Below are 25,905 nucleotides of genomic sequence, written 5' to 3' on the forward strand. Positions count from 1 at the left end.
TAAAATTTTTATTCCGATTTAGAGTACAGAGCTTCCTTGTGTTTATCATTATGGATGTGTTAGTCAGGGTGCAAAGTCAAAGTATCATAAACACCTTTTGTTCCTGATCAGGCACCTGAGGTCATTTCTTTTGACTGAACACTCATACTGTAGGGGTCTGTTCCGGCTTCAATGAAAAGAGACAAAAAATAATCAAGAGATCAGAAGACTTCAAATATCAAATATCCTCCAGTAAAGGTAGATTTCGTATGAATTCAGTGATTTGGTTTTGCTATTTTGTTGTTTTTTGTTTAAACTGTTGTATTTGGGTGATTTCTATACGTGTTAGATGCCATTTTGCCTTCGTTGTTAACCTTCGCTAACTAAGTTGTCTTGCCAATATTTGATGTATCCTTTTATTGTTCAGGCTGGAGGACAAAAGGACTCAGTCATGGTGGTTTTAAGAAAGGTAAATTATTAAGTAGCTGGATAAGTTTTGTTACCATTATAATTTTTATTCTAGATTAGTTTTACATTAAATGATAGTCAATGCGGCATTAATATAAATGAATAATCAAAGTTGTAAACATACATGCAGTTTCGAGGACTGACGTATAGCTAAAAAACATGCGATTAATCTGTATTTAATGTGTAAACCTGGCCTGTATGGACTATAATGCCATAGATTTATCTTATCATGATTTGTACTTTCGGGTTGAGCAAATATCAAAGTATAATATCATGATTGTTTGATATATGTATGCATAAATAAACAGCATGAGTACTGTAATTGTACCATGTCGGCATAGTATAAAGATTCCGTCTTAAAGAACATTAAAAGTAAATCTTCAGTTTCTCTGTCTTTATTTAGCATATGCAGGTAATGCTAACGGGTTAATTTAAAATATCAATCAACCACTTTAGGGAGACTATGTGTGGGTGGACTGCAGTGATGGGGTCCAAATCGGAGCTGAAGTCAGACTTTCAGACACTGGACAACTTCAGCTCATCGACGATGAGGGAAAGGTAATATACACGCAATGAAGTCTTAGTTAACTGCTGCTTTTGACTGCAGAAGTGTAGCTGATATCTTCCATTGCATGATTTCCAGGAGCACAAGATTAAGAAGGACAACTCCCTGAAGCCCATGCATCCCACGTCAGCGAATGGTGTGGATGACATGATAAGGCTGGGTGACCTAAATGAGGCCGGACTGTTACGGAACCTTCTAGTGCGCTACAAAGAAGGAACAATCTATGTGAGTTTTTATCCGCCACTTTAGAGTAATCTGGTATACGTTGAAATATATGGTTTAAAATTTTGCATTTCAAGATCTGTGAACCTAAAATGACCAAAATAGGGAATGCATTGTCCACTCAATTCAACTGTTCTTTGCACTTCCTGTTTAATAACAAGATTGTTTCTATAGAAACAGCCAGTTCCAATTTTGATGAGCGGATCATATTGTTATACAGCATTGACATACAGTAAATCCAGCATCCCGCCCTGAAGTCCAGCTGTATTAATGTTTATGCACCAAGCAGTTACATACTGTAGATGTCATTGTAAATGTATATTCCTCTATCTGCAAACATGTAGTTTCATTGCAGGAGGTTTCTGTAATCTTTTTGACCGTGCAACAACTTTTTTGCTGTTTTGTTTTGATAGACATACACAGGGTCGATTCTGGTGGCAGTGAACCCTTACCAGCTGCTGCCAATCTACACTCCAGAGCAGGTGGAGCAGTACACAGACCGGCGGTTGGGTGATCTCCCCCCACATGTCTTTGCCATCGCAGACAGCTGTTTCTTCAACATGCGACGGAACCGCAAAGACCAGTGCTGCATCATTAGGTTTTCAGTCATTCCTACTTGGGAGAAACTGATATTTTATAGTGAGGGTTAGGTTAGTTTAAAACATGGCTTTGTCGTTGCAAACCCATTTGAAATTTTTATTTATTTATGTTTTAATACTTGTCTTAACTTGTCAGCCATTTTTAGGCTCATTCAGTCATTCATACTTGGTTGAAACTGACATTTTGTAGTTTGATTTATAAAATCTTCATGGTTTTGCACAAAATGTCGTTACAAACCCCTGACTAGATATAATTTATTAATGTTAAAAGTTTAATTCACAACATTCAGAAAAATGTTGTTCATCTGATGAAAGATATTCTCAAAGGATAACCAACTAAATTTCTCATACAATTTCATTATATTAAACGAGTGACCTGAATATTCTTGAAAAGTGTGTGTTTGAAACGATCAGAATATTCATTATAGAGTGAAATGTTTCGGTTCATAGCAGTATTTTTATGTTTATGTGCAGCTGTACAAACACCCAGAGCAACCTTGACCTATATGTTGACTCCAGCGTCTGTCTTGCATTCTGTTTGTATGATCTGTTTGATGTGCTCTGAGAGCATCTACATGTGTTGTGTTTGTCAGTGGGGAGTCTGGAGCAGGAAAAACAGAGAGTACCAAGCTCATGCTGCAGTTTCTTGCGGCGGTGAGTGGGCAGCGCTCCTGGATCGAACAGCAGGTTCTAGAAGCCAACCCTATCTTAGAAGGTATGGATGTTAATGAAGAAGCACATATGTTCTTGCATCATTCATCATTGTATTCCTCATCTTGAAGGAATAGTAAAAAAGGAAATTCTGTCATCATTTACTCACCCTCAAGTAGTTCCTAACCTGTATGAATTTCTTCGTTCTGTGGAACATATTTCAAAAACAGTTTGTAATATGGCTGTTTTTGTAACCATTGACTTCCATAGTAGGGGAAAAATACTATGGCATGGTACCCAAAATAACCTGGTTACAAACGTCTTCAAAATATGTTCCTTTGTGTTCAGCAGAACAAAAAAATGCATACAGGTCTGGAACTATTTGAGGGTGAGTAAACGATGACAGAATTTAAATTATTGGGTGAACAGTGAACTATTCCTTTAACATCATGTTCTCTTTTGTAGCTTTTGGTAATGCAAAGACCATTCGCAATGACAACTCCAGCCGCTTTGGAAAATATATTGACATCAACTTTAATAAAAATGGAGCAATCGAGGGGGCCTGCATCGAACAGTACCTGCTCGAGAAATCACGTGTTTGTAAACAGGTAAACCATCCTGATATGCGATTAAAATTAGATGGTACAATGTGAAGTCTTTGACATCAAGCAAATAATTAAATTATTGCTTATTTGCCGTATTGATTCATGCAGTGTTTTTGGCACAGGCCCCACAAGAAAGAAACTACCACATCTTTTACTGCATGCTTATGGGAATGCCTCCTGACCAAAAAAAGATCTTGTCGTTGGGACATGCTGCAGAATACAACTATCTCACCATGGTACTGATCATTATAAACTTTATGCTTCCACTTTCTATGTCTATTTACATTTGTTAAGTCTTTCTGGAGTGAGAATGAACATTGACTGCAAAGTTACAGTTGTGGAACACAAAAGAAGATTGTTGTTGTAAATGAAAATCAATGACCCCTAAGCTCTTTCGTATTCCTTAGAACAAACTGTCATACAGGTGTAGAGCAAAATGATGAATAAATAATCCTTATAAGCATCATTGCTTTAAACATTATTATACTGGCTTATAGGGTCAGTGCACTACATGCGAAGGACGGGATGACATAAAAGAGTACGCCAGTTTCCGCTCAGCAATGAAGATCCTGACATTCACAGAGAATGACACGTGGGAAATTAACAAGCTTCTTGCAGCCATCCTACACCTGGGGAATGTGGACTTTGAAGGTAAGTAGTAATAATAAAGAGGCATAAACTGAAGCAATACTTTTTTTTTTTTTTGAGGGAATGCCTATTTCAGCTTTATTTCTATTTTTAATATTTAAGAAACCATTATGAACAACCTCGAGAGCTGTGATGTTCTTTCCTCTACACATTTCAAAATGGCCGCACAGTTATTAGAGGTAATTAAAAATAAGTGTATTTGTCTGCGAGCAGCACAAACAAGCCCATAGATCTGATGTTTTTTTGGTGTTTTTTTGCAGGTTGCCCCAAATGCCCTGGATGTGAGCTTGACACAACGCTCTTTGATGACCAACAGGGAGAGTGTGTCCAAACCTCTGACCTCAGCCCAAGCAGTGGACGGCAGAAATGCGTTTGTAAAGGTTGTGCAACTAAATGTAATTTCATGTCAGATCAAATATACTCCCGTATGCAGTTGTACTTATGTACTCTCTGTGTGCAGGCCATCTATGGAAGGCTGTTTGTGTGGATTGTGGAGAAAATCAACAGTGCCATTTACAAACCTCCTCCTGATGACCCCAAATACGTCCGACTTTCTATCGGTTTGTTGGACATTTTCGGCTTTGAAAATTTCAACAACAACAGGTTTGTCATATAAGCATTTCATCTTTCATGTCATTGCAAAAAAAAATTGTGGAACAAAATAAAAAAGGATTTTTGAAGAATATCTAACCTGCTCTTTTCCTTTAAATGGAGACTGGGATAAAAAAACAAAAATATCATAAATGTATATAAAAAAAGAGATTTACAGTCTTCTGTTGCCATTTAATAGTCATGTGAAGAACAGACCAAACTAATAGTTGTTCTCTAAAAATCTTCCTCCCTTTCACTGAACTCATGATAAATATTACCCCTTTATATGTGTCATGTGAGGTTTGAAATGTTAGTGACAACTGGTCACAAGACACGCGAGAACCAATGACCAATTATAGGGCTGTAAAATAAACAGGTTTCAATGGTTAAAATATATTAATGTAGCACATGACATTCACAGGGTGAGTAATGATCGCAGAATTATTATCTTGATCTTGTCTGTGATTCAGCTTTGAACAGCTCTGCATCAACTTTGCCAATGAGCAGCTTCAGCAGTTTTTCGTAAAACACGTCTTCAAGCTTGAACAACAGGAATACGCCCGTGAAGACATTGTCTGGAATAACATTGACTTTAACGACAACCAGTGTACGCTTGATGTTCTGGCCATAAAGCCTCTCAACATTCTCGCTCTTATTGACGAAGAGAGTCTCTTCCCTAAGGTTCTAAAATATATTCACTTTTATTTACTGCAAATACAATATGTCTATAATTGTTTATATACATGTTGTGACCAATTGTAATTTTCTCCAGGGCACAGATGCTACAATGCTTCACAAAATGAATCAGGTTCATGAGAAGGGTGAAATCTACATGCCCCCCAAAAATAATCACGACACACAGTTTGGAATCCAGCATTTTGCTGGAGTTGTCTACTATGACTGCAACGGTAATACAGGCTATCAGAGTTCCTAATACTTTCATGTGAGTTTTTGCCTTTAAATATATCTCAAATTAAAATTACTTTCTATATAGGCTTCCTTGAGAAGAACAGAGATACTCTGAGTAATGATTTGATCCAGCTGATACACACATCATCCAATAAGCTCCTAAAGCAGATATTTCACAATGAGCTCATCACCACGGAGGCAAAAACAAGTTCCAATCACACTATCGTCACCCCAAAAAACTCACTCCGGGTATGTTAAAACCAGCTAAAGGCATGTGTTACACACATTTGCTTTATTAAAGGATTATTTGCTTTATCTTTGATTTGCTATTCCTTCAGCAAACAACAGACTCAAAGAAACGTGTGCCTACATTATGTGGGCAGTTTCGTCAGTCCCTGGACTCTTTAATGAAGACTCTAACTGCTTGTCAGCCTTTCTTCATTCGCTGTATTAAACCCAATGACTTCAAGAAGCCTATGGTAAGTTCCATTCATTTTTTCCATTCACTGACTCACTTTTTTCTCAGTGACTCACGTTTCCAATTTTTCAGCTCTTTGACAGGGAACTGTGTATCCGTCAACTTCGTTATTCAGGAATGATGGAGACTATCCGCATTAGGAAGGCTGGATATCCTATTCGTCACACGTTTGATGAGTTTGTAGAGCGCTACCGTGTGCTGCTCAAGTCCAGTGTTTGTGACCCCAAAACTGTGAGAGATGCTTCTATGTTGTTTGATGTGAATTCAGTGTTGCAGTGGTTTCTGTAACATACAGTGGTTCTGTAAGCGATTTTAGCCATTTTGCTAATGTTTGACACAGTTATGCTGAATTAGACCAGCTACATCAGTAGCCACCAAAACCTTATTCCCAGCCCTCCCAAAACACACATCAGCAAACACCAGTATATAAAGAGCAGAGAGGCAAAGAACACCCTCTCATTGGCTTAAAAAAAGGATAGGCCACACTTATGTTGTTGTTTGCAGAGTTTATAGCTCCTATTCTGTCACATTTTGTAAGTAAGGTCATTTTATGTATTACCTAATAGTTCAGTTTCCTTTTTGCCTTTTTGGCATTTGCTGACTTTAAGTTATTGACAACATTTTTTTGCAGAGTTTTGTGGATGTGGGAGAGCCAACTCAGTAGCTAAGGGTAGTGGAAGTTAGCAAAATGGCTAAAATCTATTAGAGCATTTTATAAGTGTGCCAGAGTAAGTTGCCATAAGACAAAACGCATTTAAGAACAGAAGATTATTAAATATATGAAGAGTTTATTTGCAAAACAGCTTTTAATAAATTCTCAAAAGTCATGTTTTCTCATAGTCCATTCCAACTAATCTCCATCAAATTACACAATAAAAGCACTATAACAAAATAAAAAAACGTGATTTTTTTAAATAAAAATTTGTTCTTGCAAATAAACTCTTCATATGTTTTCTAAAATAAGCCTAAGTATGCTTCTTAAATACATTTATCTTGTTCAATATTTTTTAGATGAAAAATAAGTTTTTCCACACATTAATATTGTTAATATTAATAATAACTGTAATATTAAAGGAGAGTGCCAAGAAATGCTGCGAAAGCATTTGTGACAATGTTCTGAATAAAGAGGACTGGAAGATCGGCAAGACTAAAGTCTTTCTGAAGGTACTGAGGTGAATTTTACAGCTAACCCCTATCGCATTTTAAAGTAGATCCGTTCTAATGGCATACTTACTTGTATCAGGATTTCCATGATACCGTTTTGGAACTGGCACGAGACAGGGCTCTCAATGAGAAGGCACTTCTTATTCAGAAAGTACTGAGAGGATATAAACACAGGTAAAAACCTGAGGACAATCTCTTATATTTGTAGAGAAAATTTTCACAAATTGGTTTATCAGTTGCCATCTTGTTTTCTTGCAGGAAAGTGTTCCTGAGAAAGAGAAAAGCAGCTGTGACCATACAGAAAACATGGCGAGGGCACAAAGTCAGAAAACTTTACAGAGTGGTATGTCATCCTCTAACTGTCGACTAGCAAATTCTAAATGTTGATAGTCTTGTGACCAATGTTGATGTAAAATGTCACTTGTCTTTCTGCAGGTCCAGTTGGGTTTTGCCCGTCTGCAAGCTCAAGTACGCTCTCGACAAATGGCCTGGCGGTATAAACAAAAGCGACAAGCAACTGTTCTGCTTCAGGCTCAGACTCGTGGCTACCTGATGAGAAAGGAGTGGAAACGAAAGAGAGCGGCAGTGATCCTCCTGCAGGCTTACACAAGAGGAACTCTAGCTAGAAAAGCTGTCAAGAAGATGAAGAGAGATGTAGGAAATTTTGTTGATGGATATAGTCACTATGTTTAAAAGATAAATGTCTCAGGCTACAAGTCATCTTTATCTGTTGCTGTCTCTGTTGTTTGCAGGCTGTCCTCTCACTTCAGGAACGTAGAGCAGAAGAACTTGCTGCTCTAGAGAGGCAAAGGAGGCTTGATGAAATTCTGCGGCAGAAAAAAGAAAGAGAGGCGGCAGAACAGCTGGAATCCATCACAGACCAGGAAATGGTGGATGATATCTTTGGATTCTTGCCTAGAATGGTTGGCGGACAGGAGGGCCAGGCACCTGTGGGCTTTGAGGTGAGAGATGAAGCTTCTCAAAAAAGTGTAATGTTAATGTTTGAATAACAATAATGTAAAAACCAAAAACTGCTTGGAAACTTTGTTTTTAGGACTTTGAGGGAAAGCGAATGGTGCTTGAAGAGGTGGATCTAGATGATGCTCCTATTATGGAGATTCCAGAGGAAGACTATGATGATTTGGATGAGTATTCGTTCTCCAAGTTTGCTTCCATGTACTTCCAGGGAGCTGCCACACCTACACACATTCGCCAGAGATTACGCCAGCCTCTGCTCTACCATGAGGACGAGAATGATGTCCTGGTTAAGCCACTTTTGACTTTTACCAGCTTTTGGTTGATTTATGAAATTATTCTGATGTCACATTAACAATAGGTGCTTACCACTGCACTTCTCTTCTTCCCCGCAGGCTTCACTAACAGTTTGGTGGATGATCTTGAGATTTATGGGTGATCTTCCTGAACCAAGAGCTCAGGGGGTCTCCAGAAGTGGACCAGCCTTTGTAGAAGGCTCTCTTCAGGAAGATGTGGCCTCCAGAAAAGATAGACGCCTTAGCCATATGGTGGGCCTGGACCAGGTGAGGAAACTCCTTTTTATTACATTTTACACCTGAAAAAAAAGTGTGTGAGACTAGCTAGCTGACCAGCTAAAAACTAGCTTGGACAAACTGGGAGACCATCTAAGATCAGCAGTACAGGTCTTTTAGCATTTCTGAAAACAATCCTGCAGTCTTTTCTTGAAATGCAGCCTTTCCTGAAAGTGTTGATGTCTTATTATTTTAGAGAATGAGAAATACAAGAAACTCTCAGAACAGGAAACTCAGTACAGTTCCAGAAGACGCTTCCCGCAACAGAAAATCTTCAACTTTTACAGACATACTGGCCCGAAACAAAAAATCTGTCCAAGATGATGGTGTTCCAAGCCGCAAACTATCTGCCATTCCAGAGCAGGGTCCAAAAACAGAAAGACTTCAACTTTCACTGATATAATGTCCCGAAACAGAAGGATCTCTACAGCTGCTGAGGGGCCTCAATCCAACAGAAGAACCAGTAGAAAACCGTCTGTAATAGCAGAAGAGGTAAATTGGTAAATGTTGCAACACTTATTATCTGTTCATTTTGGTTAATTAAATAAGTAGATATATATTTGATCTGGGAAAACCAGTCAGATGTCATGCTGGGACTTTTTCAGGAAATTAAAAAAAAAAAAAAAAAGGTTGAATGTCAGAATTAGGTTTTCATTACCTTACTACTCTATAACATCTTGTCTATCTCCTTCGAAAATATCGTGACAAAATGAACTTGTTTAGTTCAAAAAACAGTGATTTGTTTTTGCTAATTTTATGGTAAAGTGTCATGAAACCTTCCTGTGTTTTAGCACTAGTCTTTCACACCTTTGATTTAAAAATTTTGGAAAAGTGGGAGTGGGAAGAAGAGAGAAGACAAACCAATAAAGACCATAGACCAACAACATGAATATTAAAATGTTTAAAACAGAAAAAATCAAGGCATAGTTACTTTTTGTTCATTGTTTGTTGTTTATCAGTAATTTGTTACTCCATATAATGAACAAGAAACTCAGATTGCTTGCTAATTCTATATACGAAATGCGTATTTATCATCCATTTGTACTTTACTACAAACATGTATTTGTAATATCTATAGAAATATGACAACAATCGGATAACTCACATAGAGATCACACTAGTATTTGGAAATATTCACACAGAATTAAAATGCATATAATCGCATGAAATCAGAGAAGCCTATTAGCTTAACATGAATACATTTCTAAGAATCTTTCACATGTTTGAAATTCAGTTTAGAATCTTTACTCCTTTATAAGCAACATAATTTTTTTTAAAACTAATGCATTACTGTATTATTCTAACATATCTTAAATGCAACAAACAGATGAATGATATATAACTTTTATAATCCCACTTAATTTCATTTAAAGGCAGAGGATGGGACTGAAGTTCCCAAACAACCCACTGTGCAAACTATTACTGAAGAAGATGAAATGAACTCAGATGGACTTACCCTGGATCGACCAATGACATCTCTTGAAAAGTTGCATATCATCGTTGGATACGCCATTGTCAGACGTGACCTCAGGTTGTTAATTATTTACAAAACCTATAAAAGTAATATATTGCTTAGTGGTCAGATGCTTCTGCTTCTAATATTTCAATATCTTTTATTGTTAGGGATGAAATCTACTGCCAGATCTGTAAGCAGCTCCAAGAGAACTCAAACCGTGGTAGCTTCTTCCGTGGCTGGATCCTCCTCTGCATCTGTTTGGGAATTTTTCCTCCTACCGAGCGCTTTATCAAGGTGAATAAAGGACAGCCTTTCTTAATAAACTATTTGATGCTTGATTTCTGTATTTCTTTATGAAGTAATACTTTTGAAATTGTCTTTATATTATATGGTCTTGAATGTGCCGTGTCATCTCCTCACAGTACCTGCAAAGTTTTCTTCGTTTCGGTCCCGTGGGATACGCGCCGTACTGCGCTGACAGACTTAGACGTACTGTTGCCAATGGAGTGCGTGGAGAGCCTCCCAGCTGGCTGGAGCTCCAGGTAAAGACAGTTATGCCCCATTGAAAAATACTGTGTTTTTTGACTGAACAACTTGCCATAGCTTTTTAAAATCGTTCCTACTAAAAGTGAGATGTTTGGACAAGGAATCAGTTTTTTTGCTGTTTAAAATGAAAGGGAAAAGATTTGTAAATAATGCTATCAGGAGATGAATCGTGTGCCCTTCAGTGTCGTCAATGCTACTGCTCATTTAGATCAGTTTAAACAAGTCTGAAGATTGTCATAATGATAGGCAGCTCATTGACAGTAATGACTTGCATTGCATCATTGCAGTAAATTGCTGTATGTCAACCCCTTAGGTTTTTATTCTCCTATGGTCCAGTAACAAATATCTACCATAGATTTGAAACTATAATTCATGCCCTCACTATTTAATCACAGGCCACAAAGTCCAAGAAACCCATTGGAATCTTAATAACTATGATGGATGGCAGGACTATCAGTTTGCCTGTCGATTCTGCCTCCACATCTAAAGAGGTCTGCCAGGTGCTCTCACAGAAAGTCAAACTTCAGGACACGTTTGGCTTCTCACTTTACATAGCCTTATATGACAAGGTATGAAGCCCTCACACTCAAATTTGTTTGAGTCAGATTTATTCGAATTTAAGACAGGGTATTGTAATCCCTCTTTTTAGGTGTGGTCCCTAGGTAGTGGCCGTGAGCATGTGATGGATGCCATCTCTCAGTGTGAGCAGGAAGTGAAGAGGAAGGGTGGGCAGGAGCAACATGCCCCTTGGCGTCTCTTCTTCCGTAAAGAGATCTTCACACCTTGGCATGACTGCAGCCAGGATAATGTCAGCACAGACATTATCTACAGACAGGTCATCAGAGGCCTGAAATCTGGAGAATACCAGTGTGAGAAGGTATGCTTAAGACACAGTAGAGGAATACAACCTTCATTCATTCATTCAGCCATTGATTCTATAGCATTTTACCTTATTGTTTGTATCAGGAGGAAGACACTGTTGCACTTGCAGCAAAGCACTTCTATGTGCAGTTTGGGTCAGACATGAGTATGGAGAATACCAGGACTGTAGTTAAGGACTGCATTAACTCCAAACTATTGGAGGCCAAGTCAGAAGAAAAGTGGACCCAGATGGTCAACACGGCACATGCGCAGGTACAGATGCTTCTGTTATTGCTAATGTTAAAATAAACATAATGAAGCTTTCCACCTGTTTTACAAGAATTTTTCTCGTTTTGTTAGGGCCCATTAATAAACTCTCGGACCAAGTCTGATAAAATCAAAGCAGAGGTGGTTGATTATGCTCGTCAAAAGTGGCCAATGCTCTTCTCCAAGTTTTTTGAAGTTGCCAAGTTATCTGGTATATAGCGCATGCTAAGATGGGTATTGCACTGCTGATGAAAATTTGGGGTCAGTAAAGGTTTTGAAAGAAATTAGAACTTCACATACTTTTAACTATTAAAAAAAAGACGATTTCACCAAGCAGCATAATTGTTTTCAACATTTATAATCATACAGAATGCTTCTTGAGCACCAAATCAGAATATTAGAATGATTTCTGAAGATAACGTTACACTGAAGACTAGAATAATGGCTGCTCTAATATTACAATAAATTATAATATAAAAGTTATTTTAAAAGGGTTAGTTCATTAATTACTCACCCCCATGTCGTTCACAAAATGCACAAAAATGATTCTTGTAGCTTAAAGAAATTAAGGTTGAACCAGTGATGTCACATGGGCTATTTGAATGATGTCCAATCAAATATCAAATGCAGGCCTGATGAGAGAAAGAGACTTCTTACCAACCCCAAATTTTCTAAACAGTAATGTGCATTGCAACATAATTTCCACAAATAATGCAAAAGAATATGAACAAAAACTTTATGATAGTGATAAATGATAATTTATTTCAATATTCAGGTCCTCCTCTACAAAAGAGCAAGTTCATCTTTGCCATAAATTCAACTGGAATAACATTCCTAGATGAACGAGAAAAGAATCTCCTGGTGCTGTCTTACCCAGAGCTCACCGGGGTCAACGCTATCAGGTGAGTCGGACACCAGTTAATGTTTGTCATGTTGTCTCGTCACTCACAAGTTTAAAAATTAGATTTTTTAAAATTAAACAAATATAATTGATATCTTCTCAAAAATATGACAATTGACTGTGTTCTCCCTGCATCGTCTCCTCCAGAGAAAGGAAATGTGTGTGTTTGCTGACTCTGAAAGGAGACTTCACACTGAATGCAATCATGGCCACTGACATCTCAGATCTGGTAGCCATGTTCCTGGCAGGCCTGATACAACGATCACAATATGCTGTGACCCTACAGGAGGTTAACAGACAAGGTCAGAAGAGGAAATATGCCATATACGATTTTTTATTTGACTGTACATGATCTATTTGACTTGTTTTTGTCTAATGGTTTGTATGTTTTTTAAGATGATAAAACATTCCTCAGCTTTAAGAAGGCGGAGCTCATCTGCCTCATTAAGGATGATGAGTTTTCTGTTGCTCGCGGCTGGTTGAAGGGTAAGAATGAGCGGACAGGACAAATTGGCGCAGTCCCCGCGGATGCTGTCTTGATTCTTCCGACTCTTACAAAGCCGACAAATGAAGTCCTGGTGAGAACTTGAATATGTTTTCCTGCTTTTTTGTTATTTAGATCTGAAAAGGTCTGTTTGTTATTTATCATAACTGTGTTGGTAACTAATGCGTTCTGAATTTTTGCTTTGTTTTTCTTAAGAGCCTGATCAGCCTGTCTCCAGATCAAAGAAAGACCATCATAGATAACACTGTAAAAGGAACCATGACTGAAAGAGTGGCTCCTTCAACTCTAAAAGATTTCTCTGTTGATTATTTCAGGTACTTACAGCAACAGTTTGACCACATTGATATTGCTCTTATTTGAAACATACCAAATTCTTAAGCGTTTAAGAAGCAAACATGAATGACCTGTTGTTTTTGTCATTGTCACAGGCAGCCCATCAAAGATGTGAACAGACAGGTGATCTCCAAGAACGCAGCACCCGAGAGACTGTGGGCCAACTCCAGAGAACCAATCAGACAGCCCTTGCTGAAGAGACTGGTGGGCAATTCAGATTTAAGCCCACTAGCCTGCAATGCCTTCACTGATATCCTTTGCCACACATATTTATTGCATATATATATAAATACATATAAAAGTACATATATAAATCTAGTAATGAATAAAGCTGTAGAACAGCTGTTGTAGGGTTACATAAGCAATGATCCATAAATGAAACTTACCAGCTAACCTGGTTATCCAGGTAGGTTATCTAGGAAAGATCTGATTCCTTAACTAAATGGTGCACCTATTCTAAAGTACATGGGTGACTACCCTACTAGACAAGTCCAGAGCCCCCTGGAACTTACAGACCAGATCTTTGGCCCACCTACACAAAATGAGGAGCTCAGAGATGAGATCTACTGTCAGATCATGAAACAAATGACCAGCAATAACAACCGGTAAATAGCATTACATGCTCAAAATCAATACTGCATTGTCTATTGAATGCCCGGACACTGCCGCAAAAGTTTGGGGTCTGGTAAATACTTCAGGCTTTTGAAAGAAGTCTCTTATGCTCACAAAGGCTGCATTTATTCAACAGAAATCCAGTAAAAAAATTTTTTTTTACTCCAGTCTTCAATGTCACATGATTCTAAAGATTCATTATAATATGCTGATTTGGTTTTCAAAAAACATCTATTTTTATAACAGACTATGATGTAATTTTCAGGATTCTACAATGAATAGTAAGTTCAAACAAAAGTTTATTTAAAGTAGTAATATTTTATAACATCAGCATTATATACTATATAAGATGCAATTTGTTCACATTTCATTAACATTGTATATTCCTTACTGTTACTTTTAAACAAGTTCATGCATTTTTGTTGAATAGAAGTATTATTTATTACAAAGAAATTCTGCTGCACATGCAAGTAATATCTGTTGAAATTATAATGACTTGTGAACTTGATAAAGATGTGACAGAGGCACGGTTTCTCAATAGTTCTGTACAGTTTTCCTTCTGGGAATGAATTTGCACCAAAGACAGCTTGCCCTTAATAACAGTGAGGAGGAACTACACAGCCTTTAACCTCTTTATTCACAAGTGTTCTTTTTCTTTTAATGAGCTGTTTTTTAGGTTGATTTTAACTTTTTTGGGTCTTAGGTGCCAATGTGTTTTATAATTGTAAAATTAAGCAATGGACATTTCAGGAAAAAAAATAAAAAACACATTTTTTGTTAGAAACCATATAAGATTAATAAAACAAATTAATTTAATTCTGTCTGCTGTGCGGGGGAATCAACAAGCAGCAAATTCACTGAACTGTTTGATTGATTCACGTTTAGACGTTAGATGGTCTGTGAAACATGTGGTTTAATGTATAGCCTACATGCCGTTATATTTCTAATTAAATAACTTGCGTTATAATGGTAAGTTAACATGTATAATGTTCTTTCTCAATCAGGTACAGTGTGGAGCAGGGCTGGCAGCTGCTATGGCTGTGCTGTGGTCTCTTTCCTCCCAGTAACTCTCTGCTGAAACATGCTCAGCGTTTCATAGAGACACGCAAACGAGAGCCATTGGCCGCAGACTGCCTCCAGAGACTGCAAGGGGCTCGGAGGTATGACCAGTATTTCACGAGATAAGTTTATGGGTATAGCAACAGGAAGAAATGCAGTGAATCAACAGACTTGACGAATTGATCGTATATTTCTAAAGCTTTACTGTCATGTGCTTTTTAGTTATAGAATCACTAAAAAGCTAATGTTTGAATCGTTATATAAAAGCTTATGAGAATAAAGCCTGTATTGTTTTTTACTCTGAACTTTGGCTGGCTTACCTGAGAGCCATAACCTATTGGAGCTCATCTCAAACAGCATGTGTGTTATATTACTGTAAAGCATGACTAGATAAACACCCTATTAGCAGACGATAACAATTTACCATGTTGAAGCAAGCTCGGCTTGTTTACATGTTTTAAAACAACTTTGCACGTGATGCCACTTGACACAGATGCTATCATGTTTAATATAATTGAATCAAAAATGAGTGTTTCTGGGTGCTTTTAAAATCGCACACTGTTTGAAAATATTAGCGTAGCAACACCTCTTCTTTTAGCACGCTAACCTTTGCCAGACTGGTGCAAATGCCAGGAAAGTGTCAGCACTGAGTGATAGGGTAGCACTGAATTTACAGCGACTTCATCTGCTACTGCAACTGTTCAAAGACTTCCACATTTGGGGAACACTACTGTGGCCCTATAGTTGAAGTGAGTCCACAAGCTGGGTCACATATGATCAGAACCGCATTGTTGATTTGGTTGTCATTGTTTTTTTTGTGCTAGAATGGATCCCAGAAAGCTTCCACCTCACCAGGTAGAGGTTGATGCCATTCAGCAGAACAGCACCCAGATCTTCCACAAAATTCAATTCCCCAATGACACTCAGGAGGTAATGCAACACACAGTAAATGGATACTTTTTTTTTCTGCTTCCCATTGAGGCAATAGTGCAGCATTATTATTATTATTTTACTACAGCAGTAGTTCGCTCCTTAATAACGTTTAAAATGGTGAAAATAATTGCAGTTGCATAAGCATGAAATCTATAATCGGTATATTTTGCTGCCAATGCAAGTCATGCATTTTATTCATTGGATATTAATCTTGTGTCCTTGTATACTTTTTCTCTCGCCCTTCTGGACAGAATTTTGAGGTGGCATCCAACACCAAGATAAAAGACCTGGTCCGGACCATTGCTAATAAACTCATATTGTCCTCATCTGAAGGTTTCAGCCTCTTTGTGAAAACCCCTGACAAGGTTTGTATTGGGACTACCATGATTTATATTTAATAGTCATGGCTATGAACACATATTCAGGATCTTAAACCAATAGCTTTAATGTTGAAACCAACACTGGTTTCAATATTATGTCCTTTCATTTTACATGTTGTTTTTTTACATAACCTTTGTCTTTATATTCATCTAGCATTTCTTTCCGTCAGGTTCTGAGTCTGAATGAAACTGACTACTTCTTTGACAGCCTGAGACAGATTACTGACTGGTCCAGGAGAGCAAAGAGAGTGAATCAGGGTAAGTTTTTGATGGCTTTATTATATTTTTAAAAATCTTTAGATCCATTGAGGGGTTGTTTACATGACCCTTTTTTCAAATAAAACTTTTCTTTACAAAGTTATATTGCCAACTACTGGCCTGATGTGCGTATTACAGCATTTGTAGACATTTGTGGCTCCTTGTGAACGTGAATTTTATTTTTTTTGACATTTTCTGTATGATTTAGTAAACTGTCGTCTAAATGTACCCTAAAAGGAGCAAGTTTGAGTCGGTCAACATTGTTACATAGTTAAGTCAGATTCAAAACAACTGCTTTTGCTTATGTTTTAAACAGCAGGCGGTCCAGTGAATGTGTCTTACACTGTTTTCTTTATGAGAAAACTATGGTTCAACATTATTCCTGGTAGAGATGTGGAGGCGGATCTCATTTTCCATTATCCACAGGTACTGGCAATCTGTGCCATGTTCTTAAAAATGTTTGGAAACCTTTTCATATAGCTTCCCTGTAAGCACTGAAGAACTTTATAAGTTATATAGTATTTTTCCATATTTCTCACTAGGAGTTGCCCAAGTACTTGAGAGGTTATCATCGTTGTACCAAAGAAGAAATGGTGGTGCTAGGTTCTCTACTCTTCAGGGTGAAAGTGGACAATGATAAAACTCAGTTTCCCATGATTCCTAGGATGCTGAAAGACCTGGTGCCTAATGACCAGCTTAAAGCCATGTCCGCTGACGAATGGAAAAAGGTCATTTTCAGTGCAGTGCGATTCTTAGCATTCTGCACTGTGTAATTAACATTGTTTCTAAAGTGTTTCTTGTAACCATTTTCCAACAGCACATTTTTGCTGAGTACAACAAGCAAACTGGCTTAATTGTGGAGCAGGCAATGATTGGCTTTTTAAAGATTGTCTACAAATGGCCCACATTTGGCTGCGCCTTTTTTGACGTCAAAGTAAGCAATCTGAGTTTGAGGCACAATAATATCTCTGCTAATATTACTTTAAAAAAGTTTCTAAAATCATTCTTGATATTACAGCAAACCTCAGAGCCCAATTTCCCCGATATTGTGAGGATTGCCATTAGCAAACAGGGTGTCACTTTCATTCACCCCAAAACAAAGGTATCATCAATTAAAATAAAAATAATAATTATTGTCTAACTTATGTTATTTCCTTACTCAATATATGTATAACACCTCGTATGTGTTCCTGTAAGCTTGAATTTACAATGGCAGTGTCTATGTAAAATATGAATCATATACTGTATTGCAATTCTGTCTCCACTTTTAATTTTCTTGAACTAATTGTATTCAACTTCTCTTTTAAGGACATTCTGGCAGTGCATCCATATAATAAAATTGCAAACTGGTGCAGTGGGAGCACATACTTCCACATGACTGTAGGAAACCTTGTCAGAGGGAACAAAATCCTGTGTGAAACGTCCCTGGTAAGTGACACAGATGTGGCTTTTTTCAGGCTTTAGTGTAAAAGATGCTGATTCGGTGCTCAAGAAGCGTTTCTTATTATCAGTGTTTTTGCTCCTTAATATTGTTGTGGAAACAATGATGCGCTACCATTTAAAGGTTGGAGTTAATAAAGTACAAAAACATTTTTATCCAGCAACACATAAAGAGCAAAGGATGTATTATAAATGATTCCGTTTCAGCTAATATATGAAAAATAGAAAGGATGTATCTATCTATAATAGATTTTTGCTCTAGTATAATTTTTTAGATCTTAAAATAATGGTATTTTTGTCCTGTTCGTAAGGGCTACAAAATCGATGACCTGCTGACTTCCTACGTCAACATGTATCTTAATGAGAAGAGAGGGCAAAGACGCAGTCAACACTTTGACTAAAAATAACAACCCATCAATGACCTTATGTGCCTTTCTTTTAAAGATGCATTCACATATAAACACAACCAATGAGTAATGTTAAAAACAGCATAAATTATGAAACTAAATAAGTGTGGATTTATTGTTCAATGTGATATGCTATATATACTGCAAAATGTGTGATGCAAACTGTTGCGATAAAGATTTAAAGCTGTTTTTCCTCGATATTCTGCCAGAATGTGAAGACTGTAATTTCAGTCAGATTACTGGTTGACTAATATTTAATGGTATAAATGAATCATTACAGTCAGTGGATAAAATCGTTGATGCATATGATTGAAATTGTTAAATAAATGACTGTGAGGTGTAACTCCTGGCATTGTGATTATTTGTCATATAGAGCTTTCTGCATGTTTTCAAAAATGGAATTCCCTAAGCCTTGTGCTCGTGTTGTTTTGTCCTGTTTAAACGCAAACTGTTTTAGCTCTTGAACCTGTAAAACAGTCATGCTACACTGTGCTGTGCCCCCCGGGGCAAAAAAAGTCTCGAGGGGCAGTATATAATGAGGCTTGGAAACGTCCCAATTAAGACTTAGCACTGTATTATTTAGCCTATTCTGGTAAAACAGAGGCAACTAGATAGTGGGCTCATTCAGCGAAGCGAAATATATTAGCATATCGTTGAAGACTGGCCCAGACAGAAGAAAAAGAGATGATGTGTGTCCTACACAGCTGTGATCTTCCAGAATGAAAGACAGATTATAGCTCTTGCTGTTCGCTCGGGGCTCCACATCTGTCTGAAGATCACATGCCCTTATTTTTGCTCTCCGCTGCTCTAATGTATGATGCCCCAACAGTCCACAGCAGGGACCCGAGAAACAAGGACCCCAGTCTGTTATTCTCTGTCCTGTTTGCCCTTGCGATTTCAACTCATATTTCTTCTCCGAGTTCCAAGGGGCCTCGTCTGTCCGGCTTTCCACAGTCTACAATGGATAATCTCTGGTCTTTATTCATAAACTGTCCCATTAAATGCTCGGTTCATCTTCTGTTTATTGATATGGTTGAAGGAGGGGGTTTCGGGGTGGTGGGGGGGTTGTAACCTAAAGGCACGCTAGTCCCCGTTGCCATGGTCCCCCACCGGCTCCACATTGAGAGCAAGGCATGCCATTATTCTCCCCCTGTCGAAATGTGCTGCTTCTTCTGACTTGGGTTATTGTGGAGCGCACAAGTGGCCCTCAGAAGAAAATAGCATTGCAAAGAAAGGCTGAGGTCAAAGGTCACTTTAGAGCCTTCCCATCGCGAACCGCGTTTTTGTGATCAAATTTGTTGGTTACACAAAAAGAGGCACAGTATAGTATCTCGCAGCTCAGCCTGAGAGAGTAGTCTCTCGACTCCATTAAACTCCACTGCCGCTCAACAGAAGCTCTCGCTTTTCAAGCAGCTGTAAGAGAGCGCAGGCAGCAGAACTCTCTCCCCTCTCCTCCGCTCAACTCCTTCACTACTCTACTGGCTGTTGAGGGATCAACACTCTGGTAAGTTTCTCATTGACTTCATTTACTTTCTCTCAGTCTCTGCTATCTGGCTCCACTGAAACTTGTTTGCATAAACTTGTTTTGTAAAGAATGGACCTATTTTGTTTTTCTGATTTAATTATATATATATATATATATATATATATATATATATATATATATATATATATATATATATATATATATATATATATATCCTAGTTTACATGCATGCCATTTAAACAAAATACGCCCTTTCTACTGTACAGTTTTTGTACTTTTCTATGCTTTTCTGCAACAAAACCCATATTGGGATTTCCTAGTTTATGTGCATGTCATTTTTTACTATGTACATTTTATTGCATCTAATGTGAGTTTATTGGTGAGAGAAGAAAGTCTTTAAAAGGTCATTTTAGGCATTAAGGTTTAGAATTAGTTGGCCAAGATTTGCTCTGCTTGAATGAGCAAAGTAAGTCAAAATCACTTTCGGGAATCATATATGTATAGCACATGCTGTATACGTAGCACAGGACACTTTGTACAGCGTTTGCTTTCCTGTCGTCATATTTTATGTATTTGTTTATTACTGTTAAAAAAAAAAGAGAGAAGGGTATCCCGTGGCTGTGTTTTACCTTAAGTTCTGGAAGCATGTTAGTCTGCGCTGAGCTGCAGTTCAAGCTTTGGTTAATCTGCAGTGTGCCTCACGTCTGTGATTACTTCTGCTTCTTTTGTGTGATGTGGTATAGGAGCATTAGTGTCACATTGCAACCCCAGCTTGACCCCCACTTATTTCTTTAACACAAAAGTGATTCTGTATTGTCGCCAGCCTGTACAGAAGCCTTGTTCTTTAAGACTTTCCGGGTTTGGGGCATGTCTTCCAAAAGCCGACCACGGAACAGTTGGATTGGTGCTGCGGGATCACAGTGTTTTATTTGAAATTCTAATATTTTGTCAGAGTAAATGTGTTTTTCCTGGATCGCACAGTATAGTTTCATAACACACACCAGAGAACCACCAGAACCATTTATCAACATCTGGATTTCTCAGTCGCTACTTTTTGTCTCCAAGCAGAGTTCAGGACAGTGTTTTGTTTTGTAGTTATCCACTTTTATCTGTTTAAGTTACCGAAGGGTTTGGCATGTTCTGGGACTATTTTCCTCCCCCTCAGTTACAAATCCTGCAGCACTTTTTCCTATGGCAGGATCTTGAGACACTCCTTTGTACACGCCTACTTTATGTTTGTCTGTAGCGTTCTGAAAATATTGATTAAAGCTCAACCCCAGTGAGAGGATATTGTGAAATGTTTTAGCATATTTTAGTCATGAAGAAAGAGCTTAATACAAATGGAATCTTTCAGAGAAGTATTCCAAAGGGTGCGTACTTATTATTTTGAATACATGTGAGTGAATACATGATACATGTGAATATATTCTTGATTTGTTAAGTATTTAATATTTAAATGCCAAGTATTATTTAATTGTTCATTTTATTGTGTTTTGTAAACAAATAGATCCTGACAATACTTTGTGTCACTGAAATAATTTTTAAATGTATTAAAACGACAACTTTCTATTATGCAATATTCATAATGATATTTAAAAAGTATCACACGGATCTGTCAGCTACAGCTCTAGTAGTAACAGGTGAGCTTCTCCCCTGCTTTGAACCTTTCTTAAAAAGGTCTGCGGCCTATCCCTGCAGATGCTTCGGCCTGATTATTAATAGAGCAACTGTTATTGGATGGCTAGAATGAATGCCTCTTCCAAAGAGAGTTTGCTCACTGAATCTGGGGCAGGCTGCCCTGTGCACACGCCAGTGATTTGACAAAGCAGAATGCCACGAGGACAGCTGGCTCAGACTATAAGCAGATAGCCATGAGTGGCTCTGGTGTGACCACCGGATGCACCAGCACCTCCACGCAGCGACCGCTCCACAGGGACATCTGTTCAGACTCCTGATACACACAAATATCTGACAGCTGTAATGCTCCCTCCCTCAATGCTTAAAGAAAACATTTACTGCTGCTGGAATAAAAACTGTTGCTTGGTGGATTGCTGCTGCAAAACATGTTTTGACAACGGTCAACTTTGAAAATATGCTCCCAAAAGCAGGTGCAGTCTTGTCCTTCTTGTGCAATCTTTGTTGTTGTTGTTGTTGATGATTTCTTATAACAACTTTTTGGATCTATCAAATTAACTTGAATGCAGCATAGGTTGGCTTGGAAATGTAATAGAAGTATGTGCCAAAATTAGTTGATCTATACATTTTTTATGTGTTTTTTAAAAATGTTAATAATGTATAACTTGCAAGGCTGCAGCTGCCTGCATACATAAAAATGATGGCATCTGTCAGGGGGACCGGCTCTATAGGGGCACTTTCTCATTCATCCATACATAAATACATACCTGACTGTCGTACATTTTACACAGACAGACAAGACACTCACACACACACACACACACACACACATATATATATATATATATATATATATATATATATATATGATTTCAGTATGATATGATGTATTAACTTAAATTCAATGCATTTATATTTAAATTAATTTAAACACTAACAATCTTTTTTCTGTTTACAGTTGCTAAAATGGAGTCCCCCCTGACAGAACTTCCCACATTGCTGTCCAATCAATCCATGGAGAGCTGTCCACCTGTGGACAATACAGTAGAGAACATGATCTTTGGAATCTACTACATCATAGTTTTTCTTCTGGCGCTGAAGGGTAATAGCCTTGCCCTGTGGATCTTCGCCCGCCAGAGAGGCAACTCTTCTCCAGCCAACGTCTTCCTGCTTCATCTTGCTGTGGCCGACCTGTTTTACGTCTTCGTTTTACCCCTCAGAGCCACTTATCATTTAACCGGGGGACACTGGCCGTTTGGTGAAATCCCCTGCCGCCTCGCCGGCTTCTTCTTTTATGTTAACATGTACGCCAGCTTGTACTTCCTGGCCTGTGTTGCAGGTGATAGATACCTTGCTGTGGTACATGCCGTACGTTCCCTCAAGGTCAGGCGCCCTCGTTATGCTCACATAGCCAGTTTTGCTCTATGGGCTTTGGTGATAGTGTCTATGGCGCCCCTACTGGTCACCAAGCAGACTGCAGACGTCAATGGCTCTACTGTATGCTTGCAACTGTATAGAGAAAGGGCCTCTCGGCGTGCTCTCGTCTCTCTCGCGGTGGCCTTCACGCCACCTTTCATCGCCACGTTGTCTTGCTACCTGCTGATAGTGAACAGTCTGCGGAAAGGTTCAAGGCTGGAGCCGGCTCTGAAACTCCGAGCTCTTCGCACCATTGGTCTGGTTATGCTTATCTACATAGTGTGTTTTCTGCCCTATCACTTAAGCCGTGCAACCTTCATCCTGGGTTACGGACACCCAGACTTGTCCTGCCAAATCAAAAGAGGGCTAGCCCTGGCTAACCGGCTTACTTCCTCTCTTACCTGCCTGAACGGGGCTTTGGATCCACTGGTGTATCTGTTTGCGGCTGAGAAGTTCAGGGGTAGCGTTCAGAGGATTTTCTGCAAAGACAAATCGGGGGGATCCGGCGCTACAAGCGGGGACCTGAAAGGCACACATGAGAGTTCTCTGAGTGCAAAGTCTGAGTTCTGAGAAAGCGCTTAAAATCATACAGATGGTATGAATATTTTGTATTTGTTTTAGTGATTTGGCCTACACCTTGTGATAGTGTACGGTCAGTTCAAGAAGCCTTATGTATAGCCCACAATGTGATTTGGACATGTTAAAACAAATGTATGTAAGTTTAAAGATCTGTTTTAAAATCACTTTGATGGTACACTGACGTGATAAGCTGAATGGCTTCTGTTTTTTCTCCTAGGAGTATATAAGTTTGGTGTGTGGGTACGAAGGCTGGATTGCTTTATAAATATATGTGCACAGATATCCGCTGTAATCACCACAGTGATATGTTTATGAATTTAAATGGTTTGTATCATTTTAAATGGGTACAAACCAATAAGAATTTTTACTGTATCACTTTTTATTGTCAAAGTGTTCTCTGACTTCCTAGGTTGACTACAAAAGCCATTGAACTGATTTAAATTCTCAGGACGTTTTTTTACGGAAATTAAAAACGTGATTTACTCACGTTCTCTAAATCTTCTGTTCTGTGTGTGACACATCAAGCCTTATGTTCGGTTAAGTACTGAATAAGAGCTATTCTGTACCTTTACGTCAATGTGTCATACAAAAAAGGGATTACTTAAAAAATATAGTAAAAATCTATAGTCTCACTACAGCCTTGCTGTCATTTATGTTGCATAACACTGAGCTATTGATTTTGTTATTGAGGCAAAGCGCTCACCACATAGTCATTGCAATGTCTCTTAGCAGCGTGGACGGCATCTAGACGATCGTTGCATATGTATTTAACTTTTTTTTTGGTTTGTTTTGTTGTCTGCAGTTCATTTGATTCGGGACGGTAGGCTCTAAGTGGCTGTTGCATATATCAGTCATATACCACAGTTGTAAAGACTGTGACTAAAGACTCATCAAGGCATAAATTGTGTATAAAACTGTGTGCTGCCTTTTTAGAAATTAATGTTGTGTTTTTATTAGCATATTACCTGTGTGCTAATGACATGCTCTGAATTTGTCAACTTTGTGCACTACGGAAGTGCTTACGTTCTTAATGAAATCAGTGTAAAACTAATGCATTTCATACTTCATACTTTCATACATACAAAACTGTATAATCATTTTTAACGGTCCCCGGGGGGATTCTCGGGATGTAGCACCCTCAAGCTGTGTTAAGAAAAGTGTGAAGGTTAACAAACCAGTGTGTTTTTTTTTTTTTTTTTTTACATTCCTTGACGACTATGTTATTAAGACTATTTAGATGCATGTGCAATTCACGCTATATAGTTGATTAATATGCTTAATGTTGCCTACCTTTAATAGTTTATGGTATATAAGTACAGATTTTTGTTGGCATAAAATACTGGTTTTGTTTTCATGTGTTCAAGTGATACTGATATGTATTATTATTTATATTATTTTAATTACTGTGACCAGCTGGTATAAAAATGTTATTTTTGGTGTCATTTTTTTTTTTTTCTCAAGTAAAATCCATCCATCGGTCAATTTGCTACTGTATATAAATCAGCTGAATAAATGTAAATACATTTAACCACAAACGGTTATTTGTGTTTTGTCCCCTTTCAGATGCGTTTCTCCTATTCTCATAAGAACTTTGTCACATCTCATGTCTTCATGACACTTGACTTTGAGTATCATCTTATGACATCTGCTAATTACAATAGGCAGAATCTTGTGAAAACGCACGTTATCTACAGAATGCATCGCACACGCTCTGTCCCACCACACTGTGGCCGTCACCGCTGCGCTCTTATTGACAGCAGAACATAACCGCTTTCTTCGCGGCTGTGTGCATGCGAGAAAGACGCAAGATGGAAACCACCAGTCTAAAGCTGCTGTGGCACTACTCAGGTTCTCTTTCACATCATGTGACTCAAACTGTGAGCTGTCAGCAGATTATTTTCTCTCTCTCTCTCTGTCTGACTCTCTCTGTCTTTGCTTCTCTTTCCTCATATTTGTGCAAGGCTTCCTGTCCATTAACGTAACAGGGCATCTTCAACGAGTGAGAAAGAGAGGAGGTGGAGGGGGGTGGTTACAGTAATGTGTGTGTAATATAGCGTATATCACTCCGGATTAGAGTGCTTATTCAGAAAAGAAATACAGTACGTTTACAGATGAGACGTTTGATTTGAACATTTGTTTTTTTTTTAAACGAGTGTAGCAGAAAGTTTCAAACTAAAAAAATTTCAAAATGCACCAGAAAAGTGGGACTTCTGAGGCTAAAGTCTGCAGAATTTTTGAAATTTTGGAGGAGCTGTTCTGTTAAATACAACTAGAGCTACTGTACAAGATCAGAAAAATGGGTTTGTACCTTTAGGAGCACAACAGCATGATTCTGGTGGAGTACACTTAAAAAGGGCAGCTTTCTACCTTATCTTCCACTTAAAATGTGCAGAGTAGAACCTTGG

General features: G+C 38.2%; 2 protein-coding genes across 3 annotated transcripts; both read left to right on the plus strand.

Annotated features, from left to right (window-relative positions):
• Positions 1–128: 128 nt before the first annotated feature.
• On the plus strand, positions 129–18,727 carry LOC122346752 (unconventional myosin-VIIa). Its single transcript, XM_043241601.1, is given in 49 exon segments — positions 129–237; positions 407–448; positions 904–1,005; positions 1,091–1,237; positions 1,648–1,832; positions 2,427–2,548; positions 2,950–3,092; positions 3,212–3,325; positions 3,587–3,740; positions 3,840–3,916; positions 3,998–4,117; positions 4,198–4,340; positions 4,799–5,009; positions 5,101–5,236; positions 5,323–5,486; positions 5,576–5,716; positions 5,788–5,946; positions 6,790–6,879; positions 6,959–7,053; positions 7,138–7,222; positions 7,315–7,533; positions 7,632–7,841; positions 7,934–8,143; positions 8,250–8,417; positions 8,623–8,797; positions 8,800–8,918; positions 9,800–9,957; positions 10,050–10,176; positions 10,305–10,424; positions 10,824–10,997; positions 11,078–11,305; positions 11,395–11,562; positions 11,650–11,767; positions 12,332–12,458; positions 12,605–12,759; positions 12,854–13,035; positions 13,158–13,276; positions 13,391–13,545; positions 13,747–13,900; positions 14,912–15,067; positions 15,791–15,896; positions 16,151–16,264; positions 16,450–16,537; positions 16,854–16,963; positions 17,080–17,265; positions 17,355–17,471; positions 17,556–17,639; positions 17,846–17,965; positions 18,289–18,727. Coding segments are annotated over 48 exon segments (6,663 nt in total). The 5' UTR covers positions 129–237; positions 407–430; the 3' UTR covers positions 18,379–18,727.
• A 737-nt stretch (positions 18,728–19,464) lies between these two features.
• gpr17 (G protein-coupled receptor 17) lies at positions 19,465–25,035 on the plus strand. 2 transcript variants are annotated; one of them, XM_043241608.1, is made up of 2 exons: positions 19,465–19,888; positions 22,464–25,035. In XM_043241608.1, exon 2 carries the CDS (start codon positions 22,472–22,474, stop codon positions 23,489–23,491), a length of 1,020 nt encoding a protein of 339 aa, XP_043097543.1. In that variant the 5' UTR covers positions 19,465–19,888; positions 22,464–22,471; the 3' UTR covers positions 23,492–25,035. The 2 variants fall into 2 exon arrangements, with proteins under 2 accessions (XP_043097543.1, XP_043097542.1); XM_043241607.1 differs by lacking the exon at positions 19,465–19,888 and adding an exon at positions 21,152–21,240.
• The last annotated feature ends 870 nt before the right edge of the window (positions 25,036–25,905 follow it).

The sequence above is a fragment of the Puntigrus tetrazona genome, chromosome 6, assembly GCF_018831695.1.
Source record: "Puntigrus tetrazona isolate hp1 chromosome 6, ASM1883169v1, whole genome shotgun sequence".
NCBI lineage: Eukaryota > Metazoa > Chordata > Actinopteri > Cypriniformes > Cyprinidae > Puntigrus > Puntigrus tetrazona.

Bases quoted from the DNA above. Each gene is read 5' to 3' on its own strand.
- gpr17 (XM_043241607.1), top strand. From the start codon at position 21,189: ATGAAGAAAGAGCTTAATACAAATGGAATCTTTCAGAGAAGTATTCCA. The intron at 21,241-22,463 runs GTGCGTACTTAT...TTCTGTTTACAG, and splicing joins TCAGAGAAGTATTCCAAAGG to TTGCTAAAATGGAGTCCCCC.